The sequence below is a fragment of the Dufourea novaeangliae genome, unplaced genomic scaffold (assembly GCF_001272555.1).
Source record: "Dufourea novaeangliae isolate 0120121106 unplaced genomic scaffold, ASM127255v1 scaffold125, whole genome shotgun sequence".
NCBI lineage: Eukaryota > Metazoa > Arthropoda > Insecta > Hymenoptera > Halictidae > Dufourea > Dufourea novaeangliae.
Window position 1 is genome coordinate 3,599,637 of NW_015374020.1, and position 19,147 is coordinate 3,618,783.

Below are 19,147 nucleotides of genomic sequence, written 5' to 3' on the forward strand. Positions count from 1 at the left end.
TCGAACCGGAAGCAGATTCGACGTCATCGATCGTGTACTTCCGAAACTGTATTCATGCCGATGTCTCTTGTACACATTTTATAACGGACATACGATACGCGAACAATACGCAGAGAAACGATGACGCCGCGAACCAGCGTATCCGTCAACGCGGCGAACAATCACCGAGTTTATCCTGAAAGATCGTGTCAACGATTGCCTGGAAAATGTCGAACGGCGAGAGTACGTAAACGCGAAAGCTCGAGTTTGCGCGACAAGGTTCTCGAGGCCACTGTCGGGAGAAAATTCGAAAGCAACTAGTCGTGAAAACCTGTTGGACCGAGCCATCGGGTACGAGTCGTGTCCAATTCATGAAACAGAATTTACGTTGATGAAAAATTACCTACGACTCGCCACGTGCATGTCGATCCGATCGTTTTCTTCTCGAAAAGCATCGCGTTACTTAGTACAGTGCAATACCCTGATCCGTGAACCAAAGACGTCACGAAGCACCCGCGAAATATGTAACGCGGTCGTCACAACGGAGCAGCACGTTCAAATGTATGATATGTATGTACATATATGCGCGCGATTACACTCGGTCGTTCGACATTGCGGTAACCGCGTGAACGAAAACGCGACTTTTAGATGTTCCCTTTTCTTTCCATATTTCCAAGTTCTAAGTATCATACGCGGTTATCTCCGTTAGACTGTGTGTACAACGATGTCCGGTTACCGCAATCGTAAACCGTTCTCCAAGCGTAATCGTTCAACCGCGTACCCTTAAAACGTTTTGCGTGACGAGGCACATTATCGATCGACGAAACGGCGACGCGGTCCTGATAGAAACCGATTCCATTTTTAACAGCATCGTTGTTTTTGTTAAACACAATTCGATTTACAAAATAGTAAGTTATTCAGTCGTCGCGACACGTATCATATTATATTACACACCGGTCACGATCGATAACAGGAACGCAGAGAATTCTGTATTTATGCACTCGTGACATTTTCAACGTGTGTTCGTTCGGTGAAAGAATGTCCAAAGGTCGAGAAACATTCACATTATATATACATGTATTTATATGAACGCGCCGAAAAAACGATTGTAGTTTGAGGAAAATAGCGTTCAAATAGATTTTTCGTCGGCGGGAATGTCACGCGTCACCGTTTCGCCGTTGAGTACAAACAACGAGTAGACGAGCATTACTGTAAGCGGACTTTCGCCAAACGTTGAAACTTACTTTGGAGTTTGTGACGTGGTCGGCCGGCACTGATTCTGGAACGGTTTGCAGAGTGCTCCGCATACTAGCGGACATTGTAGGCCAGCCAGTTTTACTGCCTCAAACCCTCCGACGCTTTAACGGTGTACCCTCTTCCCCTACGCCTGTAACAGAATGGGACGTACACCATTAGCAGACGAAGCAACATACGAACCGAGAAATATACTTTCCGGCAAATTATTCGAATATTCCTAGAGTCAATGCTCCTTCTCCTTTCTCATTTGCCGAACTACCGTGAAATAAAAAACAGAACATGCGCCGCTTATCGAACGTGCTACGCGATAACGGTGCATCCGGTCCATCCGTGACCACCGGAGTACTCTTTATTAATTGGTATGCTCGGTGAACCGTACGTTCAATTAGAACAGTGCCATCCTCGCGTACGTTCGCGTACTCCTTGCCGCACGCTTCTCCGACTCCAAAACCATCAAGCGACACACGATGGACTGGCGTATGTATCTCGTATTTACGTCTCCCTCTACGCCCACAAACGCGCGGTTAGACTAGCCTTCTATCAAGTAATACTCCTTCGTTTGACCGCATGTCGACGCCGTTTAACAATCAAATTTCACGTTCGAGATTCCATTAACCCCGTGAAAGAATAATGTATTTTATGCTTGGTCGCCAAAGAGGACACGGACCCTGTTGCATTAGGTCAGACATCGAAATGGACCTACCAAACTTATACAGGTAGGCGGGAGTGAATCATACCCCGTGCGGCCAACCACACGTCGGAATGTATTGTAATATCGGGACAACGTTGACTCTCGCTTGTCTCGAGACGCGTTGAAAAGTCACGTACAATTACATTAACATTGTAATTTTACAATTATGTACATTGTAATTTGTATTGTAAATTTAATATAGTTAATTATACTGTAATTGTCATTTGGATTTTGTAATTAAATTACATTTTACAGTGCTCTCGGTTTTTATGCAAAAACAACAAACGTTCTTTTCCTTTTCATTTATTTTGCTTCCGACGTGATCAAGAAAATCGATGATTCGCCGGTACTTTCATTTCTGGCCTTCTCTATGTCGCTTCCTGCTCCGTTCTGGTAGAAATAGGAATCGTGGAGCGAATGGAACAACAGACACGGAAAACGAAAATACGCGACCAGCGTCGCCGAGTTACGTGTTGCTCGTTTCCACCTCGACCAGGCTAAATGAAACAAGGTTGGCGAAAGTCGTTGCTCGGCATTGAGAGATTATTAATCCCGTCGAACATTATCTTAGCTACGTCACGGAACGAAGCGGGAGCAAAGGGGACCGGAATCCAGTCTTCGATGTAGGAAAATCTTCGAGTATACACAAGATCTATGGTTCTGGACCTTGTACAGCAGTATTTGACAGTTTGACAAGTTGGTAGATATCGTTTTCTTGTCATTGGTCCTGAGCATCGTAATTGACCAGCACGCGATTATTAAACGAAAATCGATTCTAACGCGATACCTTTGTGAAAGACGATCAGAACTTACAATTAGAAACTTAACACTCATGGGCGCAGCATTAATTACAGATGTGTAACATTGATTGGTATAAAATGAATACGCGTCGTCTAACCGACGGTGATTTTCATTTCGTAGAATCGCAGAGATTTCGTCCTTCGTGAGAGGCATATGATGTTGCTCCTTCGGGACGTGTTCTGTTTGAATCGTGATAACGTCGTTCCGCGTAATTTTATTACCAGACTTATACTCCACAGCACACCCCGATGTCCAACGTGCGAGGCACAAAGTGAGAGGATCGACACACTTCCGCCTTGCAACACAAAAGCCACAGAGACAGGTCGGATGTATAAAGTATTAAAGACATATGTACATAACAAGGAGAAACTCGGTCGGCAGCGTCGTGAAACGGTTCCTCTGTCGAATTCACTTCGTGCGGACAAGAAGGAAGGGAATATCGACGGAGGTTTAAACTGTTACCAAACTTGGAATTGCCCGAAGTGGCACGACGAGGAAGCATACTCTTTACGGAGGTCCGAAACGAACGACGACTGGATGGATCCATAAAATCTATCTGTCGATTATTTCAGGGTGTCGTGACCGTGATTCGAATAATTGGTCGACGTTGCGTCGTTGTAGTTCTGTACGTCAGAGAAACAGGTGTTTCGAACACGCTTTTACCGAGTGGGCACCTGCGAGATATCGTCGACTAATTATAGCACCGAGCGCGAGCATAAGAATCGCTGGGGTCCGTTGGTCTACGAAACGAGGAAAAGTTTTCCCGCGAATTAATCGGGGGAGTAGGCGTGCCGCGTGTATGTGTCGCCTCGCCCCGCGTCGGTTTCCGTCGTTGTCTTTTAAAGTTCGAGCCACCTGTGGCTGGGGCTACGAGGATCGCGGACACAGACCGTGTTCGCGGAAGAATGCAGGTGCGGTAGGAACATACGATAAGGGCAAGTCGAAACTAGGCTACTCGAAGTCGCGCAAAATTAGATCCTAGACCATCATCCCTATGAACTGGGTCAGCGGTACACGCGCAACTGGGGGAGGTAGCCGCACCTCCTCGACCTCCAGAACTTCTCGATTCATCGTCGATCCAAGCTTGCGGTCTTTCTTCACTCCGAACGTAACAGACGACGGCGAGTCTTTGCTACTATATGTACAATCATTTCTCGTTGACCAACGCGAATGGGCGGATTCTTTCGAAAACGACCAGAGACAAGCGTTCGAAACGAGTGTGTGTTGTGTGACTCTGATTCGACGTTTCGACCAGTTACGTGAAAAACACTTGGTCCGCTTTTCTTCGCTTTGCACTGCTCTGTTCTGCTTTACTCTGTCTTGGTCCGGTTTGCCGTTGGTGGTTGCGCGCTAGCCGCACGAACGCTATTACATAAACTCGCGAACCGAGGTTCCATAATGTAATCCAAGAATAAATCGTTGGCTGACGGGTAACGATGAACTCTCGCTAAGAGAGATTATTTTGTCTGGTTGGCGTATCGAGCGTAACCGCTTTCGGTCGCGGGAGAAAAGGACAAGAGAATCGTCGTCTCGTGTCACGTTGCATCGATTCCGATGCCGGCGCACGGCAGTTACCGGAAAATCCGATAACCGTGATCGCGGAATGAAGCTATCCATCTTGGACACGACTATTTTGACTTTCGAGAAGCGGTACACCATCATGGAAATGATACCTCGTCGATTCACGGCAGTATCGAGTAACTCAGCATTGGAGAACGAGCCCGCAAACCTACAGAAATTAACTAGAAAGAAAATCTATCAAACATCGTCGCTGTAGTTCGTACCGTAATTATGTATTTCTACACTTTGAAGTAACAGTATACTAATAGTTGGAAAACGATGAGCCGTTCGCCTTCCTCTTCCTCATCTTCTTCTTCCCCCCACGAGTTCTTTTCACGTAGAATATGTAACTTCTATCCTTACGAGACGTAGGTTGACGCACACATATGCAAGAGGCTACATTTCGAGCGTATCGGATTGACAAAAGGTTCTAAGAGAGGGAGAATATATGGTAGCATCGCGTGGGTGGCTTGGAAGAAGGGCGAAAAAACTGTGGGCTAGTCGGATGACAAAAGACCGTTTCGGCCGGTAATAGGTTTCTTTGCAAGTTGCATTGCTCGGCAGACACGAGGAAGTGGCTGACCCGAAGGAGGTGTCAGTTGTCAAATAATGGAGTAACGAACGCACGCGTGGCTATTCTACACTATGTATGCACCGTACGTTGAAATACGTATCGTTTGATCCACTGTTCACATTTTTCGCAGCTATCAGGATCGAGTAACGTAATGGTCACTATCTTGTTGACTAGAGATTCGAAGATGCGAACTGAGCAATTCGATACGATTCGTCGAGTTATTCAACGACTTAGGATACACGGTGAAACAAATTATCAAATGATAATGGGTTTCAAGTAGGTGAAACGTATAGTGTCGGTGTGAAATACGCTTCGATGGGCGATTGTGACACACGAGAAACGAAAATCCTTTTCATTTTACTCGGCGACTATGAGAGCAAAAATACAAGGTGAAGCCAACAGAGAAGAAGGGTGGGGAAGCCTTTTAGGGGCCAAATCGAAAGAGAGAAAGAGAGAGAGAGAGAGAGGGTGGGGAGGGAGAGAAAAAAAAGAGACAGAGAACCGTGGATAGCAAAGCGACTTCTTGCGGGCAACTTTTTCTCACTGACACTCCCTCTCTCCTCGCGTAATGCCGATTTTTGTAATACTTACCACGCTTATACGATAATGCACATAAGCGAACAGTTATACATAGGCACCGATGCACGCGACGCAGGTACACGGGGTACGTACATGTGAGTACACGCGCACGCACACACGCCAGCCATACGAACGAGAAACCCACACCCACTTAGTACCAGTAGGTAGATAGGTAGAACGCGACGACGACGACGAGCTTGAGGATATATCACTCTGTTCGTTGGAATACGTATACGTCGTGATACATACACGCGTAGAGTGCAAGAGTAGCACGCGTTCGTTTATCTGTAAGGTAGAGTCTCGGCGTCCATGCCGACGTGTGCAACGAAGACAGTCGTGAAAGCGGTGATGACGGTGACGGTGATGATGACGGTAGCGGTACGATGACGATGACGATGACAGTGGCTGTGGCTGTGGCGGCGGCACCAGCCAGCGGCGGTAGCAGCACCAGCGATTTAAGCCTCGTCCGCCACATGCAGCGAATCCCCGATCTCAGATCGGCGACGAACGCGTGAAATACACCTGGGAGATGGTGATCGCGTACCTCGAGGGCCGCACATCGGTACTCGGTCGTGTATGGAGCTCACGGTTGCTCGCCCCTCATCTATCTTTCTCTTTTCCGCTCGCCCTGTCTCTCTCCGCCCCACGTACGGTCTCGATCGCTAGCTCTTTCTTTCTAACTGCACCACTCGTTTCTCTCCTCGCTCCCACTCTTTCTTTCTGATTTCAGACGTCTGCCCGCTCTATCCTTCTTACACGTTCTCTGTCGCTCTCTTTGGGTGTCCGTCAGTAACCTAGAAAGCGGTGGCGGCGGCCATTCAGGATTACGGGACTCCGTCCGCACGTCCGCCTTATTCGAGCGACCGAGAGAAAGAGATCCACCGATCGGATACGCTGCTTACGCTTCGATCCGACCACGATAACGCACAATTATTTTGACTCTTTTCTGATCGCTTTCTTCACAGGGCGAGGTATCCGTGAATTTTCATGCCGCGAGCGCGCACACGCACGCACGCACGCAAAGCAGCCAGGCAGGCACGCACGCACACACTTCGCTTTCGCGACGTTCGACGATGCAACGACGTCGTGTTACTCGCAGTCAAACGATTAAATAAAAATTCCGGCCACGACGATAACCATAAAAATCGTCCGAAACATCGGCAGGATCGACACTGTACTTTCGTTTGGACGCACGCACTGTTCACTAACCGCTCGAGAGAGCGCACCTTCACCGCGACAGATCGCCGAGAGCACCAGTACCTAGCTATGGGTGTGCTCTTTTACCAGCGTTTTCTCGTTCCGGCCAACGAGATAACCGCGAAACCGGCTGACTCTCAAAACGAGTGATTTCAGTGCAAAAGATATTTACCCATTTGTGACAGATTTTCCGTACGAGACGCACCACATTAACGACCGTCCCCCACCTATTACCACATACAGACATTACCACACTTCGATTTTTCAAGATGGCGACGCGCCGTCGTCGAGCCGAAACACGATGCGGACGAACCGTAAGATCGTGGCGCTGCCATCGCGGCAATCACTCACTCTCCGACCACGAACAACGCGTCTACCCGCGAAATTTTGAACAGTCGATACTAGTTATGTACATTCGAGCACGGTGTACGTATCCGCGATTTCCAACGATTCTCTCTACAATCTTTTGAGCGGGAATAACATCTGGGAAAGAATACTTCTTCTCTTATGTTTTTTAAGAATATTATTTCATGCACGCTCTTATACAGTTTTATGTTTGCTTTGTACTCCATTCATTGGATAATAATCAGTAAGGATCTAATCGATGGCAAAATACTTCTGTAATAACTCTTCGTATATGTCTTTGTCACTTTTTAAAAATAGACAAAATATGACTCTATCCACCTGCAAGTTTAAAACGTTTCTTTACATTCTGGCAAGCTTTTTCAGGGTTATGTAAATGTACAAGTAAAATTACCACCTCTTTGTTGTTGAGTAGGAACTTCTTTACCGTAGCCAAAGCTACTTTAGCGGCTGGTCTTTGAGGGTATCCGTATATTCCTGTTGATATGCAAGGAAAAGCTATGGTGCGCAGTCCATTTTCTTTGGCTACAGCAAGACTATTTTCATAACATTCTCTCAACTTCTCTGGTTTCTCTCCTTGGGGTCCAACGGTATGAATGACATCTAAAAGATGAATGTCTATCAAAGAGCTGCATCTTATACCTTGTTGTACGTACTAACATCTTGCAGGCAACATGTAACCCCCAGTTATTTTAGCCTCTCCAACTCGACATCCTCTCAAAGTAGCACACTCATTCTTTAAATTTGGTCCAGCGGCTCTGTGAATAGCTCCATCAACTGAAGAATATTTTATGTACCATTTATCGCGTATCTGCTTCTGCTAAGCCAACTTATAGCAAACCTATAGTTCAGCATACCTCCACCACCGCCAAGAAGGCTCGAATTTGCGGCATTTACGATCGCGTCTATCGTTAGGGAAGTAATGTCACCTTGCCACATAGAGACTTTCTTAGCTACTTCTTCGTCGATTTTTTCGACTTTCTCAAGCGTCATTATCCCGATATTCGTTTTGTTCTCATTCCAATAATTCACCCATGACGGTATTTGATCCAATGTGGTAATGCTTCCTTTATAGTATTTTCTTTTCTCTTCCAACGGCATGGTTAAGAATTTTTCTATTCAAAAGGGGACAATCATGATAAAGAACATCCCGTGTATATAACTGTTCTTTCCACGAGACTCGATGGATTATACGTATGATTAAATGTACAGTTTTTGCAGATATATACCTAACGTGGTCGAAAGTTAACATATCGAGCGACGGTACCGATTAATACCGCGGCACTACTGCTCGTGTTGTGCAATCTGTTGTAGGGTTTCGCGTAATAAAAGAATAACAATTTACGACTAATAGTATTTCACTTACAAGTAGAAAAAAAGCAAATATTAATTACTAATTAGAATATTTGGAACTTTAGTTTCAATATTGTACTGTATAATATACATATATCGAGGGCCATTCGCGTACAGTCCTGACTGAGGTTTCAGTTTCTTATATTCTCATACTTCGATCAATTCACATTGCCCGATAAGTACTCGAAACATATTTACAGTACTGCTTGAATAATTTTACGATCACGCTGTATCTTTGTGAGGACTATACGAGATGTATCGAGAAGGACAGACTGAATCTTGAAATTTGTATGTACATATATGTATGTAGAATGGGTTGACGCATCGTACGATTGGCATTTACGTAATTATCGAAGTATAAACAAAATAATCGTGTGCCTTACGCTTTTCAGCTTCAAACGACATCTTCGCTTCGGGATTAGCACTTGCGGCGAAATTTCTTCGAAATAAGGAATCCTGAACAACCGGTCGCAACACAGCGGTAGCTGGAAATCGATTAGTGAGCGTCGCCTAAAAATTAGAAACAATTCTCGTTTCACTACGCAGTTCACTCGGCTCTCGTTATCCTCTGTCTCTTACTCTGAGAACCAACATACTCCTCCAAGCAAAAAGAACCGTTACAAATATCTGTCAATCATCGATTCTGTTGTTTCATGAATAGAAAATTGAATCGATTCTCCAACTTTTATGTTCCTGTTGCGAACGCGACTTCGTTCATGAAAAACTCATAAGAAAATGCGTTTGTTTTGTTTTGCCTCTGGGTTATGATGGTTATGATCACAGCCGGCATACACGCGCAATCTATCGGTGGAGAAATAGAACGCGTATTCAGAGACATCTGGCCTAAAATATATAAGTTCGAACTCTTGTAGAATTAGTGATCAGTATGCGTCATCTACTCTGTTCGTGAGGATTGCGTTTTAAGTTTATACAATGTATGTGCATAATTCGCTTTATTAGAGCACCGACGAGGTACATATAATAAAACTAGATCTTTCATCCAATGTATTTCTTCGGCCCACTTTTCTGAGGTAGCGTTGCTCCATTTCCATTTTAGTGTCACTACCCACCGTAGATTCACCGGTCTCATAATGTAGAGATTACTAAAATCATAGGCTCATTAAGCTGTTGGTAATACAGTTTAGGTGGTTACCAACCCATATACCAATCATACATAAGATGAAAGGTTTATTCTTATACAACACACATTTGTATATACATACATACCTCAGAGGATCAAATTATAGACGAGGTGTAAGAATAGACCTAACATACATACATACAAGGCATTTACGTAGTTCGATTTTTCCGGGAATTCAGCACTTCATTATAATTCTGAAATTCACCATTCTTATCACATAGAGGGCGCTAAAATCGCAGACTTTTAAAGTATCGGTATTACAGATTCCTAGGGCCACGAAGTTCCGGAAAGTTGATGTCTATCCTTATGGCACCCCGTTTGTGATCAAATACACCGCGTTTTAGAAGATAACAAACATGATTAGCAGTCCGTGTAAAGATAAAACGTCGAATTTATTACGCATTTACTTAATATCTTTATTTTCTCCAATCTTTGGAGATGAGAAATTAATGAATAAATACAAAGCGTGACCAAAGTATGTAAAAATAAAACATTAAAAATTTTATCCACACAGATGAGAGATTTTTAAACAGGGTTTTGTTAGTTTATACTTGCTCAAGTGTAATTTCGAAGTAATATGATTTATATTTTCGGCGTTTCAAGCGATTGTATTTAGACGTAAAGTTTGCTGTTTATTTATGTCCTTTATGTTATCGCGATTTCTTCCCAGCGTTAATTTTCTTCAAGTTTGCCAGAACGTTCTACGTAAACGACGACTATTTGAACTTTACTCATCGTCTAACGAGTTGCCCACGCGATACTTCGATGCACCAAATCTGTCCTCGGATACAATTTCCTTTACCCTTTATTTCATTGCGGGGGTGATTTCGCGACGTACTGAATCTAATTTCGTAAAGTTTCGATAAAAACAAAGAACAAGAAGAAATTTTTGTTTTTAGAAAACTTAGAAAATCAATATCATTGGTTGATGTTACGGATGATAAGACTCCTGCGAGAATACTATCCACTCTATTTGCGACTACCTACATCCCGATTCAAAAAGGGTGATTACTGACCGGTCATAGTCTGAAGCACCTAGAGCGTAGCCACTAGCTAGAGCGAGTAAGATGAATGAAAAGCCATATCAATGCCAACACCAACGTCAACGCTAACGCCAACGCCCGACGTCACCGAGAACGCCACCCCGAAGGGTAGCATCGAACGAGCGAACGTACTTTGCTGTGCTTTTCTGTGTACATGTACACAGACACAGAAAGGCATCGCAGCGCATGCTGAAAGCTTCTACTATCGATCCATCTGCGCCTGAGCTTTCTCGCTCGCCTCACAAACTCACAAGTTCCACGAACGTCGTCTCGATATAACAGTGTTGCGTGCAACTAGCGCGACAAGACGTATTTGTTTAAATCTCGTTATTCTTTCGTGGTTCCTAGTTGCTACTTACTAATAGCGAAACGAGCGAGTAAGAAGAGGCAATGGCGCGTCGCATGGATTACAGCAAGGCCATATTTGTATTATGTGAGTTCCTCGTTCGATTTCGTACGTTTTTTGTATGATACGTTTCAGTAGCTTCTAATAGAATCGAGAATCTTGTGGCTTCATCGTGACACAACATCCGACGTACAATGCTCTCTACCTATCGTTGCACCGTGAACTGAAAATCAAAATCTTCATCATAAATCGTCACATATTATAGATGAGTAGTATAGACCTTGTTCATCTTTGTTTCGCTATCGACGAACATATTCGGCGAGTTACAGAAGTCGTCGATTTCGATTCCAAATTTCTAATTTTTATCCGTTCGTTGTACAACAACCGCGATTCTTATCGTCGCCAAGCAACCGCGTACTTTATTTTACGAATTTTACATTTGGATCACTTAGTTCATGGCGTGTATTCAAAGAAAATATTGTAGCGTGACCACCTGTACTCGCGTGACATATATTTGGCTTTTAAAAAAGATAAGGACATTCGTTGTTCTCGTGATATCTTTTGCAACGGACGTACAAGTTTTCTACGAGGTATTTTTCGAGAGAGTGAACCACCTTGCAAGTGCGTCCGGTTTTAAGAACGAGCAACGAGCTCGCGAAAATGTAATTGCTACACGTATCGTGACGGAAAAGTATTGCGTGCAATGAAGAAAGGGCTAATAAAGAATGGCCTCTCCGCAGGGTGTGTCTCGAGCACAGCGTTCAGCGTCCCGAGTCCCTCGTCGTTGCCACAAAAATTAGACGAGCAACTGTACACGACACGCAGGACACCGAGGGTGCTATTTGACCTGCCTGTTTCCAAATCAAGGCAACCGCTGGTAAGAGTGCTCTTCGAAAACTATAAACAGAAGAAATTTATAGCTGTGAGAACGTTTCGGGCGATTTAAAAGAAACAGCTTCGTAACAACGTTGTTGAATAATTAATCGTTGCGGAAGTCTGCGTCAATCTTGTTAGATAGTTTCTCGCGATCGATACACGCATCAGAAGTCTGGTAACAACGATGTATGTATCGTGCGTGTAAACAGTTGTGTAGATCGGACTAGCAAAACGGAAACCTATTGCCGGCTCTACGATTTGCAATCGAGATAATTGGTTTGTTCGTTAAATACAGATCGAGACGATAACTTTGTTTCGAGATCGCGAGCGATAGCTATTTTCATGTAAACCGATAACGATCGCCTGTTGCTTCGCGGTGCTTTCACGAACGATGGATTGGAACGATCTGTCACACCTCACACCTTCTACAATTTTTTCTCACAGTCGAACGTAACGCAATAGGGCTATAAAGTAAATGATAAAATCGTTTGTTAAGGGTCCTGCTTTTAATGACAACGATATATTGAACTTCGAGCTGAGGAGTACGTCGACGATGCCTTCGGAGTCAACGACGAAGCACAAATCATTCTCCACGGAACAACCTTTGTACCGTTTAGACGGAAGCAACGGACAAGCTTGCATTCTTTTGCAAGTGGATGCTCTGATCACGGTGAAATATCGTACAAAACTCGGAGAAGACCAGGTAAGATTCTAATTGATGCGAAAAACGATCAAGGTGGAAGTGGGGGATGTTAGTTCGTAAAAAACTTACAGTAACGATAAATTTTGCAGGAAGCGAGCATTTACGTTCCGAACGATGCCACGGTGACCGGTAATTGCAACAACGAAAACACGGTGACGATGTTCCTGAAGTGGGACGCGTTTTTACTCTCGTGGAGTTTTGCTAAGGTAACAATTTCGAGTAGTTGCATCGATTCGACACTCTTGACATCGTTTCTTCTCTCCGCGGACGTGTTTTATCAATCTGCGAACATTCAATGACACGAATTGTTTCGCGAACACGTCTCGAATAAAAACCGACGCCATACCCTTTTTTTTTTCCTGATACGTTTTCATTTCGATTCCAGTGTTTCGTTCCATTGCGACATTTTTATAATTCATCGATTGAAGGGAAAAAATAATGAATTTTTTAGACGCCGGGCGGAGAACGATGGTACGTCGAGAAAATCGAGTTGACCTATAATTCCAGCGATCGACACTTTGAACACATCGATCAGCCAGGTAAGTTGCGTCGAGTCGAATCGAGCTTAAGTAGTCGGACTTTGTGTGGCCGTAGGTTGTCTTGCTCGTGCGATAATATTGGACTTCAATCGATTTCTTTTCCGTTCAAGGCAAGACTAGACGATTGAGCAGCAGCCAGAAACACAGCTCCATGTTGTTTCCCACACCGGTCGGAAAGTCGTATTCCTGCAGCGACGAGACGAAGATTCCGCTGACCGATGGCACGAACTACGCCAACGTGTTTCTCAGGTACACAGACATACATGGAGGGTGATCGTAGTTGCTGGTCCCACGGATTCCTTTTCGTTTACTCTTTTCGTTCGAAGACGAATTGGGAGCGTTGCGTGGTAGTGTTCCGGCCCGTGGTCTATCAATGATCGATCGCAAGGCAAAAGTAGAAGTAAAAAACGCAACTACTTACAAACGGGTACGATTGAAATTTCAGAGACCTGAAGCTGCAACCGTTCAAATTCAAGAACAACGAGTTTGCCGCTGAATTCTCTTGTACGGCGTTGAGCGCCCGCGGTTTCCGGGACGAGACTGCACCAGTCGCTGTCGGCTCAACGTTGGCCGCCGCCGTTCTGCTCACCATTACCGGGTACGCGGCCTACCGCTACTTCAAAGTCGAGAAGGTCAAGTACGACACCATGGAGTAAGAAGAGTTGAGTTTCTAGATTTGCCAGGTGCACGAAACAACAACTGTGCGAAATCAAAACGAATTTCATCGACGACCGCGGAACCGTCTTCAAGAATAACGATAGCCATCGATCATGTTCCTCCTCGATCGGTAAAACGATCGGTACAGTAGTTTGCAACGTGCTCCGTGGATCGCCGATCTAGCGTCGAACAAACCATACGCTTTTCCAACTGATATTTTAACATTTCACCGAGTAGACGTTTCCTCAGGGATTCGTAAACGTTGCAAACTACAGTACCAATGCGAATTTATGCCCAATGCATATTGCGCTCTATCGAGGAAGAAGAAGAACCTGTTCGTTTTTCCGGTATAACGGTGTATCATCATTAACGATTGAATCCTTAAAATACAAAATTTCATCGATCGCATAGCCACGCAGAGATACGATCCGCGGAGCCGGACTCTGCGTATCAAAATCATGTCCGTGTATCCGACGAGAAAACAAAGCCCTGTCAGGCAGCTGAAGAGCATAATATAAAGTATAAAGGAACGAGTCTGCTCGAGCTGATCGATCTAGATCGCGACATCATAAGTTGCGTTTCCTCGTTGGTCGCGATTATAACAATTACATCGATTGTATATCGTATTTCGGCATGTACATACCTAAATAATATTGCACAATATGTCGGATTGTCCTCGGATTGTTCCGAGCTTAAGTTGCCGTGAAATAAGATTTCCTTTTCGAACGAAATCAATGAAGCACAAGAATTCTCGACGGCGAACAGCGTACGTTTTCTTTCTGTAAACGCAGTTCTGTTTCAAGGTATGTACATACATAGATACAGCGACACTGGAAACGAGCGTTTTGTCATTTTCATATCGCTCTTAGTGGTTCCCTATCTAATTTCTACGTCTATAACGATCGCTAGACTAGATCCTCCCGTTTTTATCTTCTGATCGTCGATGTAACATATCATGTAAATATGTTGGAGCGATCGGCGGAGCTCGCGTTAGTTGTACGATTCTCTACGATAAGGTTTCTATCGCGAAAGGAATTTTGACGCAGGTTCGTGGCCAGTTCGCAGTCATCAATATGATCAATTACCCTTTTTTCCAACAGCTCCCGGGAGTAGCGTCTGGAGGGACGCGATCGAGTCTTTGTGCAACGCGGGCTTCGGCGAGTGCGCGAAATTTTGAATAATCCTTTAACATATCACAAACGTGCATTCATTATTAGTCGATGAATAGTCCATTTCAACGATGTACTAGCGTTCTAAGCGCGTTCCTGGGACGATCGATCGAGTCGAATTAGAAACTGGCCGTCTTTCCAGACCACGAACGGCTCAGATAATCGTTCCAATCGCTCTTTAATTCTCCATACGTACAGAGATTTTGTATCTTGAAAAGAAGTAGCGGAAAGAAGGAAAAATATGAAATCGAATGGTTCTTGAATCGCGCTGAACGTATGTATAGCGAAGAAGTGATTAATTACGTACTTAAGAGTAACCTGCATGTGTTTGCGTGGACGCGTGTTTTCACACGCGCACCGACACGCATAAATTTATTACAATTATCGATATGCGCGTAACATATGAACCTCTGTCTTCCAAGTGCATATTAAAGTTGAAACTTCGTGTGTAAATATATAAATATACATATATACATACTTATATAAATACATAGAGACACATACATACGTACATACGTACATTAACGTATACATATATTGTGAGTATCGCGTGTCGTATTTCTGTGACGAAGTCGGCGTTAAGTATGAGGATTGGTCGTTTAGCGAGTCTGCGTCGGCAGAACGGAGGAATGTGTTTCCCTTTTCGCGCGATCCGAAGAATTCTAGAGGTGGAGACGCGCGTGACCCATCAATTGGGTCTTCGCGGCGCTGGCGAGATGTCTCGATGTTTAAACTTTTTACGGTACGAGCAAATTATTTGCGATACTCCGGTCTTACCACGGAGATGGTCTACATGTAATTACGAAGATGTATTTTTGTGCTAAAGCCAGTCTTCTTATAAATACCTATTATCAACGGTTAGAAGTTAGAATGGATTGGGGATTCGACAAGCGTGCATGCGTGTGGTGTTCCCCGTATCACGGTCGTTGCCCGTTAGGTATAGTCCAGCATCGGCGGACAGGATAACGAACGTATAGTTGGCGTTTTTGCTGGAAAAAGCTTAGGAACGAAACCGCCAAGTCGCGACAATTCCGATGAAACGTTGAGCCGTGTTATGAGAAGGCGTCGAATTATGAATTGTATCGCTTGACCTATTTCTGCAGTGTTAAGTCTCGTAATAATTATTGTAACGCGTCGCGTCGCGTCCGGCGAAAAAACAGTTGAGAAAGGAGAATTACGTATTTGCGGGATACGGCCACACGCGATGGTGCGCAACGCGTGTCTATTAAGATTGTAGCGTATCGATAAAATAAAGGCTGTTATACAAGTTTGTTCCTCACGGTAAATTGCTTATATCCCGTGTATGTAATTAGACAGGAATTCCCGAAACACCGACGCAAGTGGCAAGCGGTTATCGGAAATTGGCAGGAATATTTTCCGCTAATAATAGCAGATGTGTGTTTGCTACGCGGGAGAAGGGTCACGCGACATAATAATTTCACGGACGTCTGTGGAAAAGGGCGTGAAAAGTACAGTCAAGCAGGCTTATGCCCATCGAAGGGAACCTAACCCTCCGCCCTTTTACGCAACGCGACGCACAATTGTCAACAGTTCATTGTCGCGATGTCCATTGAAATGTCTCCGCGACAATGGTTCGAACAGACCGATCGCATTGTCGTCGGCGTGCACCTCGACCCTCTGACCATGGGTAGCACGAGTAGTCGTGGGGGAAAATCGCTTCTAACTGGGATTCGCGTCACTTAATCTCGGATCTTACACGGTCAGCTTCCGTGACATTGCGTCCAGTAGCTTTTTTTTTCCGGAAGAGCACCGTTCTTTCTTGTCCTCTACAGAGAACGAACGACTCGTGAAAAATGTGACGCGCTCGTTTGCGATCGGCGCGTGTCACCTTTTCTACGTTACCATACGTTGGAAACTACATAGATATAGACGATCAGGGCTACCGCAACATCGGCGGCGTCAACGATAGTCACGACGAGATCGCGATATGTATACATGGAGGTGATCGCGGCGGAAGGGGTGCGTTTGCAAGATAATTGAACGTAATTGGGTGCGTTTGATGACAGATGTAATCCTGATGGTGGTTGGTGGGAAGAGGTAGATGGCAGGGGCGGACAAGGGAAGGAAGAAGAACGGCTTACGGATGAGGATGGAGATGGGGTCGAAGCAGCGTAGGTGGGGATGAGGATGGGGATGAGGATGGGGATGGGGATGGGGATGGGGATGAGGATGGGGATGGTCTATAATTTATAAACTAGGGGCTGTTTTCGGGTAATTGCAGATAACGATGGGGCGGTCCGGATAACAAGCCGACATGGGAGTCACTGGACACCGTGCCACTCCACCATCCACCGGTAACACCATAACGTTCGTTATATACGACTATTCTCTGTATCGCTCGCATCGCTGTCCAACCATAAGTTATGTCGCGCGTGACATCGTTGCAGGGGTTTGCCTAATAAATTGCGGTTTCTAATGCCGCGCAATGTTCTCACCTCGGTTTTGAAAGGTGAAAACGAAACACTCCGATTCGCACAACAATTGCCACGGAATACGTTTAATCGATCGAAAGTAACGGTGAATGGACGACTGTACATTTCGCAGAGCGAAATGTGCCTTTAATGGTCGGATAGGCTTCGAGTTTCTTCTTTAAAGCGTGCTTCGCACCTTGTCGAGCGGGAAAAAGCATCGTTTGCCGGTCGCTCCCGGGGAATCCATTTAGTTCCGACAAAAGATACCTCGACTACCTGGATTCTGCACCTTCCCGGGGTCGTGGCCGATCGACTGCGGCTTTATTTTGACAAGCTCTTGATTTTCCAGCGTTCTGCGGTCGAGTGGATCGCACCTCGTGGTCCGCATGGATGTTTGCGTAAACGTAATAAAAATGAGAAGAGGAGGAGGAATTGAGAATATATGTATATACTATACATATACTGTATATTAAGATATTATAGTAGCACGGTAAGGTTACGCGTCGATTCGAGGTGTATGTACTTACATTTACGCGACGAATGAAAATAGTTCCTCGCAAACGCGACTCGACTGTATCGGGAAACGTAAGATAAAACTGGACCGTCGTGACGGAGAGTAGAGGATCGCGTTCGAACGTGGTCGAGCGCATCTCGAATCTTATAGTCGAGGCGGTGCACGTGGTTGCGTCGCGGCGTGTCGAAGAGACGCTTCCTGGAATCGTTATAAATACAATTCCAGGAGGTATGACGCGATAATTATTCGTATTCCCACAACGGAGCAAGTAGTCCGGCTACCGGTCGCCTCGGCTCGGCGGGGCGGTGATAAGCCGATAAATGTACGGCACGGCCTTGGACCGTCCGCGTGGTCAGCGAAAAGTATCCGTCGCATAACAGCGTTTCGTACGCGTCCCCGAATACGTCATGCTCTCCTACTCGTGGACTCTCGAATGTTGAACGTTGAATGTTGATACCGCATAGTCGGCCGAATGTCGCGTGGGTCTCTGTTGCGCCGCGAAACTCCTTTCCATCGATTCCGTGCAAAACAAGATCGAATATATATATATATGTACATATTCTTTGTGGTTTCTAATTACAAACACACTGGTAAAAGACGCTTCACCGATTCCGTGCAAAACAAGATCGAATATATATATATGTACATATTCTTTGTGGTTTCTAATTACAAACACACTGGTAAAAGACGCTTCGCAAACGCGTTACGTTCGCTTCCGGCGTTCCTTCGGGTTTCGCCGTTCGAAGCAGAAACTCGACGAAGAAACCTATAAACATTTTCATCGAATAGATCCAAGCGTATTCTCGCGTTTACGTTTACAACATGATCCGGGGCTTTATAGACAATAAGCCAGGCACGCGAGACAAGGGGTGCAACGTCTAATTAAATAAATCTCGATTGCGGTGTAGACAATTTCATTTCGTCCGAAAGCCGTCTCTCGATAGAAAAGGGGACACGACGATACTCGCAGAGGGAAAGCAAATTTTCGAGGGTCGACGATTTACGCTGGCCCGTCGTCGTGTCACGTTCACGTCGAGGCGAGTTGTGTCGCCTACGAGACCGCGTGTATACGGGCTGCTATTGGGGTGCTTCAGGCTGACGGACACAATGATGTAACGCGACACCTGCGTAACTTCCCCTCTTTTCGCATTTTTTATTTCGTCACCGCGGCAACTAGACCGCGTCACTAGATGAATTATCATCGAATGGCGAAAAATCTCGTTCTGTTGCTCCGCGAGATCCAACAAAATTCTCGATTTGTTCTTGTACTAACGCGGTAAAGATTACCGCCGATAATCGTATAAAATCACCCCCTTAACATTCACGCGTTACCACCTTGGTATACATATACCCAGGTCAATCGTAAATGTACA

The 19,147-nt window shown here is 45.0% G+C and overlaps 3 protein-coding genes across 5 annotated transcripts in view; 1 reads left to right on the forward strand and 2 right to left on the reverse strand.

Annotated features, from left to right (window-relative positions):
• Nucleotides 1-6,886, reverse strand: part of LOC107189108 (serine/threonine-protein kinase MARK2-like) — a 47,701-nt gene extending 40,815 nt beyond the window's left edge. The window contains exons 1-2 of one of the 2 annotated variants that reach the window (XM_015577565.1): nucleotides 6,811-6,886; nucleotides 1,224-1,366 (exon numbers count right to left, since the gene is read on the reverse strand). In XM_015577565.1, the coding sequence (XP_015433051.1) occupies nucleotides 1,224-1,298 (75 nt within the window). In that variant the 5' untranslated portion in view covers nucleotides 1,299-1,366; nucleotides 6,811-6,886. Of the gene's footprint in view, nucleotides 1-1,223; nucleotides 1,367-5,453; nucleotides 5,554-6,810 lie in introns of those variants that run through there. The other variant, XM_015577566.1, reaches the window with a different exon arrangement.
• Nucleotides 6,887-7,176: 290 nt separating this feature from the next.
• LOC107189062 (macro domain-containing protein CT2219-like) lies at nucleotides 7,177-9,097 on the reverse strand. Of its 2 annotated transcripts, none has more exons than XM_015577495.1 (6): nucleotides 8,951-9,097; nucleotides 8,738-8,864; nucleotides 7,859-8,116; nucleotides 7,662-7,778; nucleotides 7,399-7,604; nucleotides 7,177-7,322 (listed from the first exon to the last, which is right to left on the reverse strand). In XM_015577495.1, the coding sequence occupies exons 2-6, from the start codon at nucleotides 8,757-8,759 to the stop codon at nucleotides 7,236-7,238; spliced, it is 690 nt and encodes a 229-aa protein (XP_015432981.1). In that variant the 5' UTR covers nucleotides 8,760-8,864; nucleotides 8,951-9,097; the 3' UTR covers nucleotides 7,177-7,235. The 2 variants fall into 2 exon arrangements, with proteins under 2 accessions (XP_015432981.1, XP_015432980.1); XM_015577494.1 differs by having other exon boundaries at nucleotides 8,934-9,097.
• Nucleotides 9,098-10,859: 1,762 nt separating this feature from the next.
• Nucleotides 10,860-13,658, forward strand: LOC107189076. The gene is made up of 7 exons (XM_015577510.1): nucleotides 10,860-10,971; nucleotides 11,625-11,761; nucleotides 12,257-12,463; nucleotides 12,553-12,669; nucleotides 12,915-13,002; nucleotides 13,113-13,251; nucleotides 13,448-13,658. The coding sequence occupies exons 1-7, from the start codon at nucleotides 10,929-10,931 to the stop codon at nucleotides 13,656-13,658; spliced, it is 942 nt and encodes a 313-aa protein (XP_015432996.1). The 5' UTR covers nucleotides 10,860-10,928.
• The last annotated feature ends 5,489 nt before the right edge of the window (nucleotides 13,659-19,147 follow it).

Excerpts from the sequence above, each read along its gene's own strand:
- LOC107189062 (XM_015577494.1), bottom strand. Across the intron at positions 8,117-8,737 it reads GTCGTTTGAAGCTGAAAAGC|AAAAATTCTTAACCATGCCG; the intron begins GTAAGGCACACG and ends CCTTTTGAATAG. Across the intron at positions 7,605-7,661 it reads TTACATGTTGCCTGCAAGAT|ATGTCATTCATACCGTTGGA; the intron begins GTTAGTACGTAC and ends TTCATCTTTTAG.
- LOC107189076 (XM_015577510.1), top strand. The coding sequence starts at position 10,929 with ATGGCGCGTCGCATGGATTACAGCAAGGCCATATTTGTATTAT. Across the intron at positions 10,972-11,624 it reads CAAGGCCATATTTGTATTAT|GGTGTGTCTCGAGCACAGCG; the intron begins GTGAGTTCCTCG and ends GCCTCTCCGCAG. Across the intron at positions 13,252-13,447 it reads TACGCCAACGTGTTTCTCAG|AGACCTGAAGCTGCAACCGT; the intron begins GTACACAGACAT and ends TTGAAATTTCAG.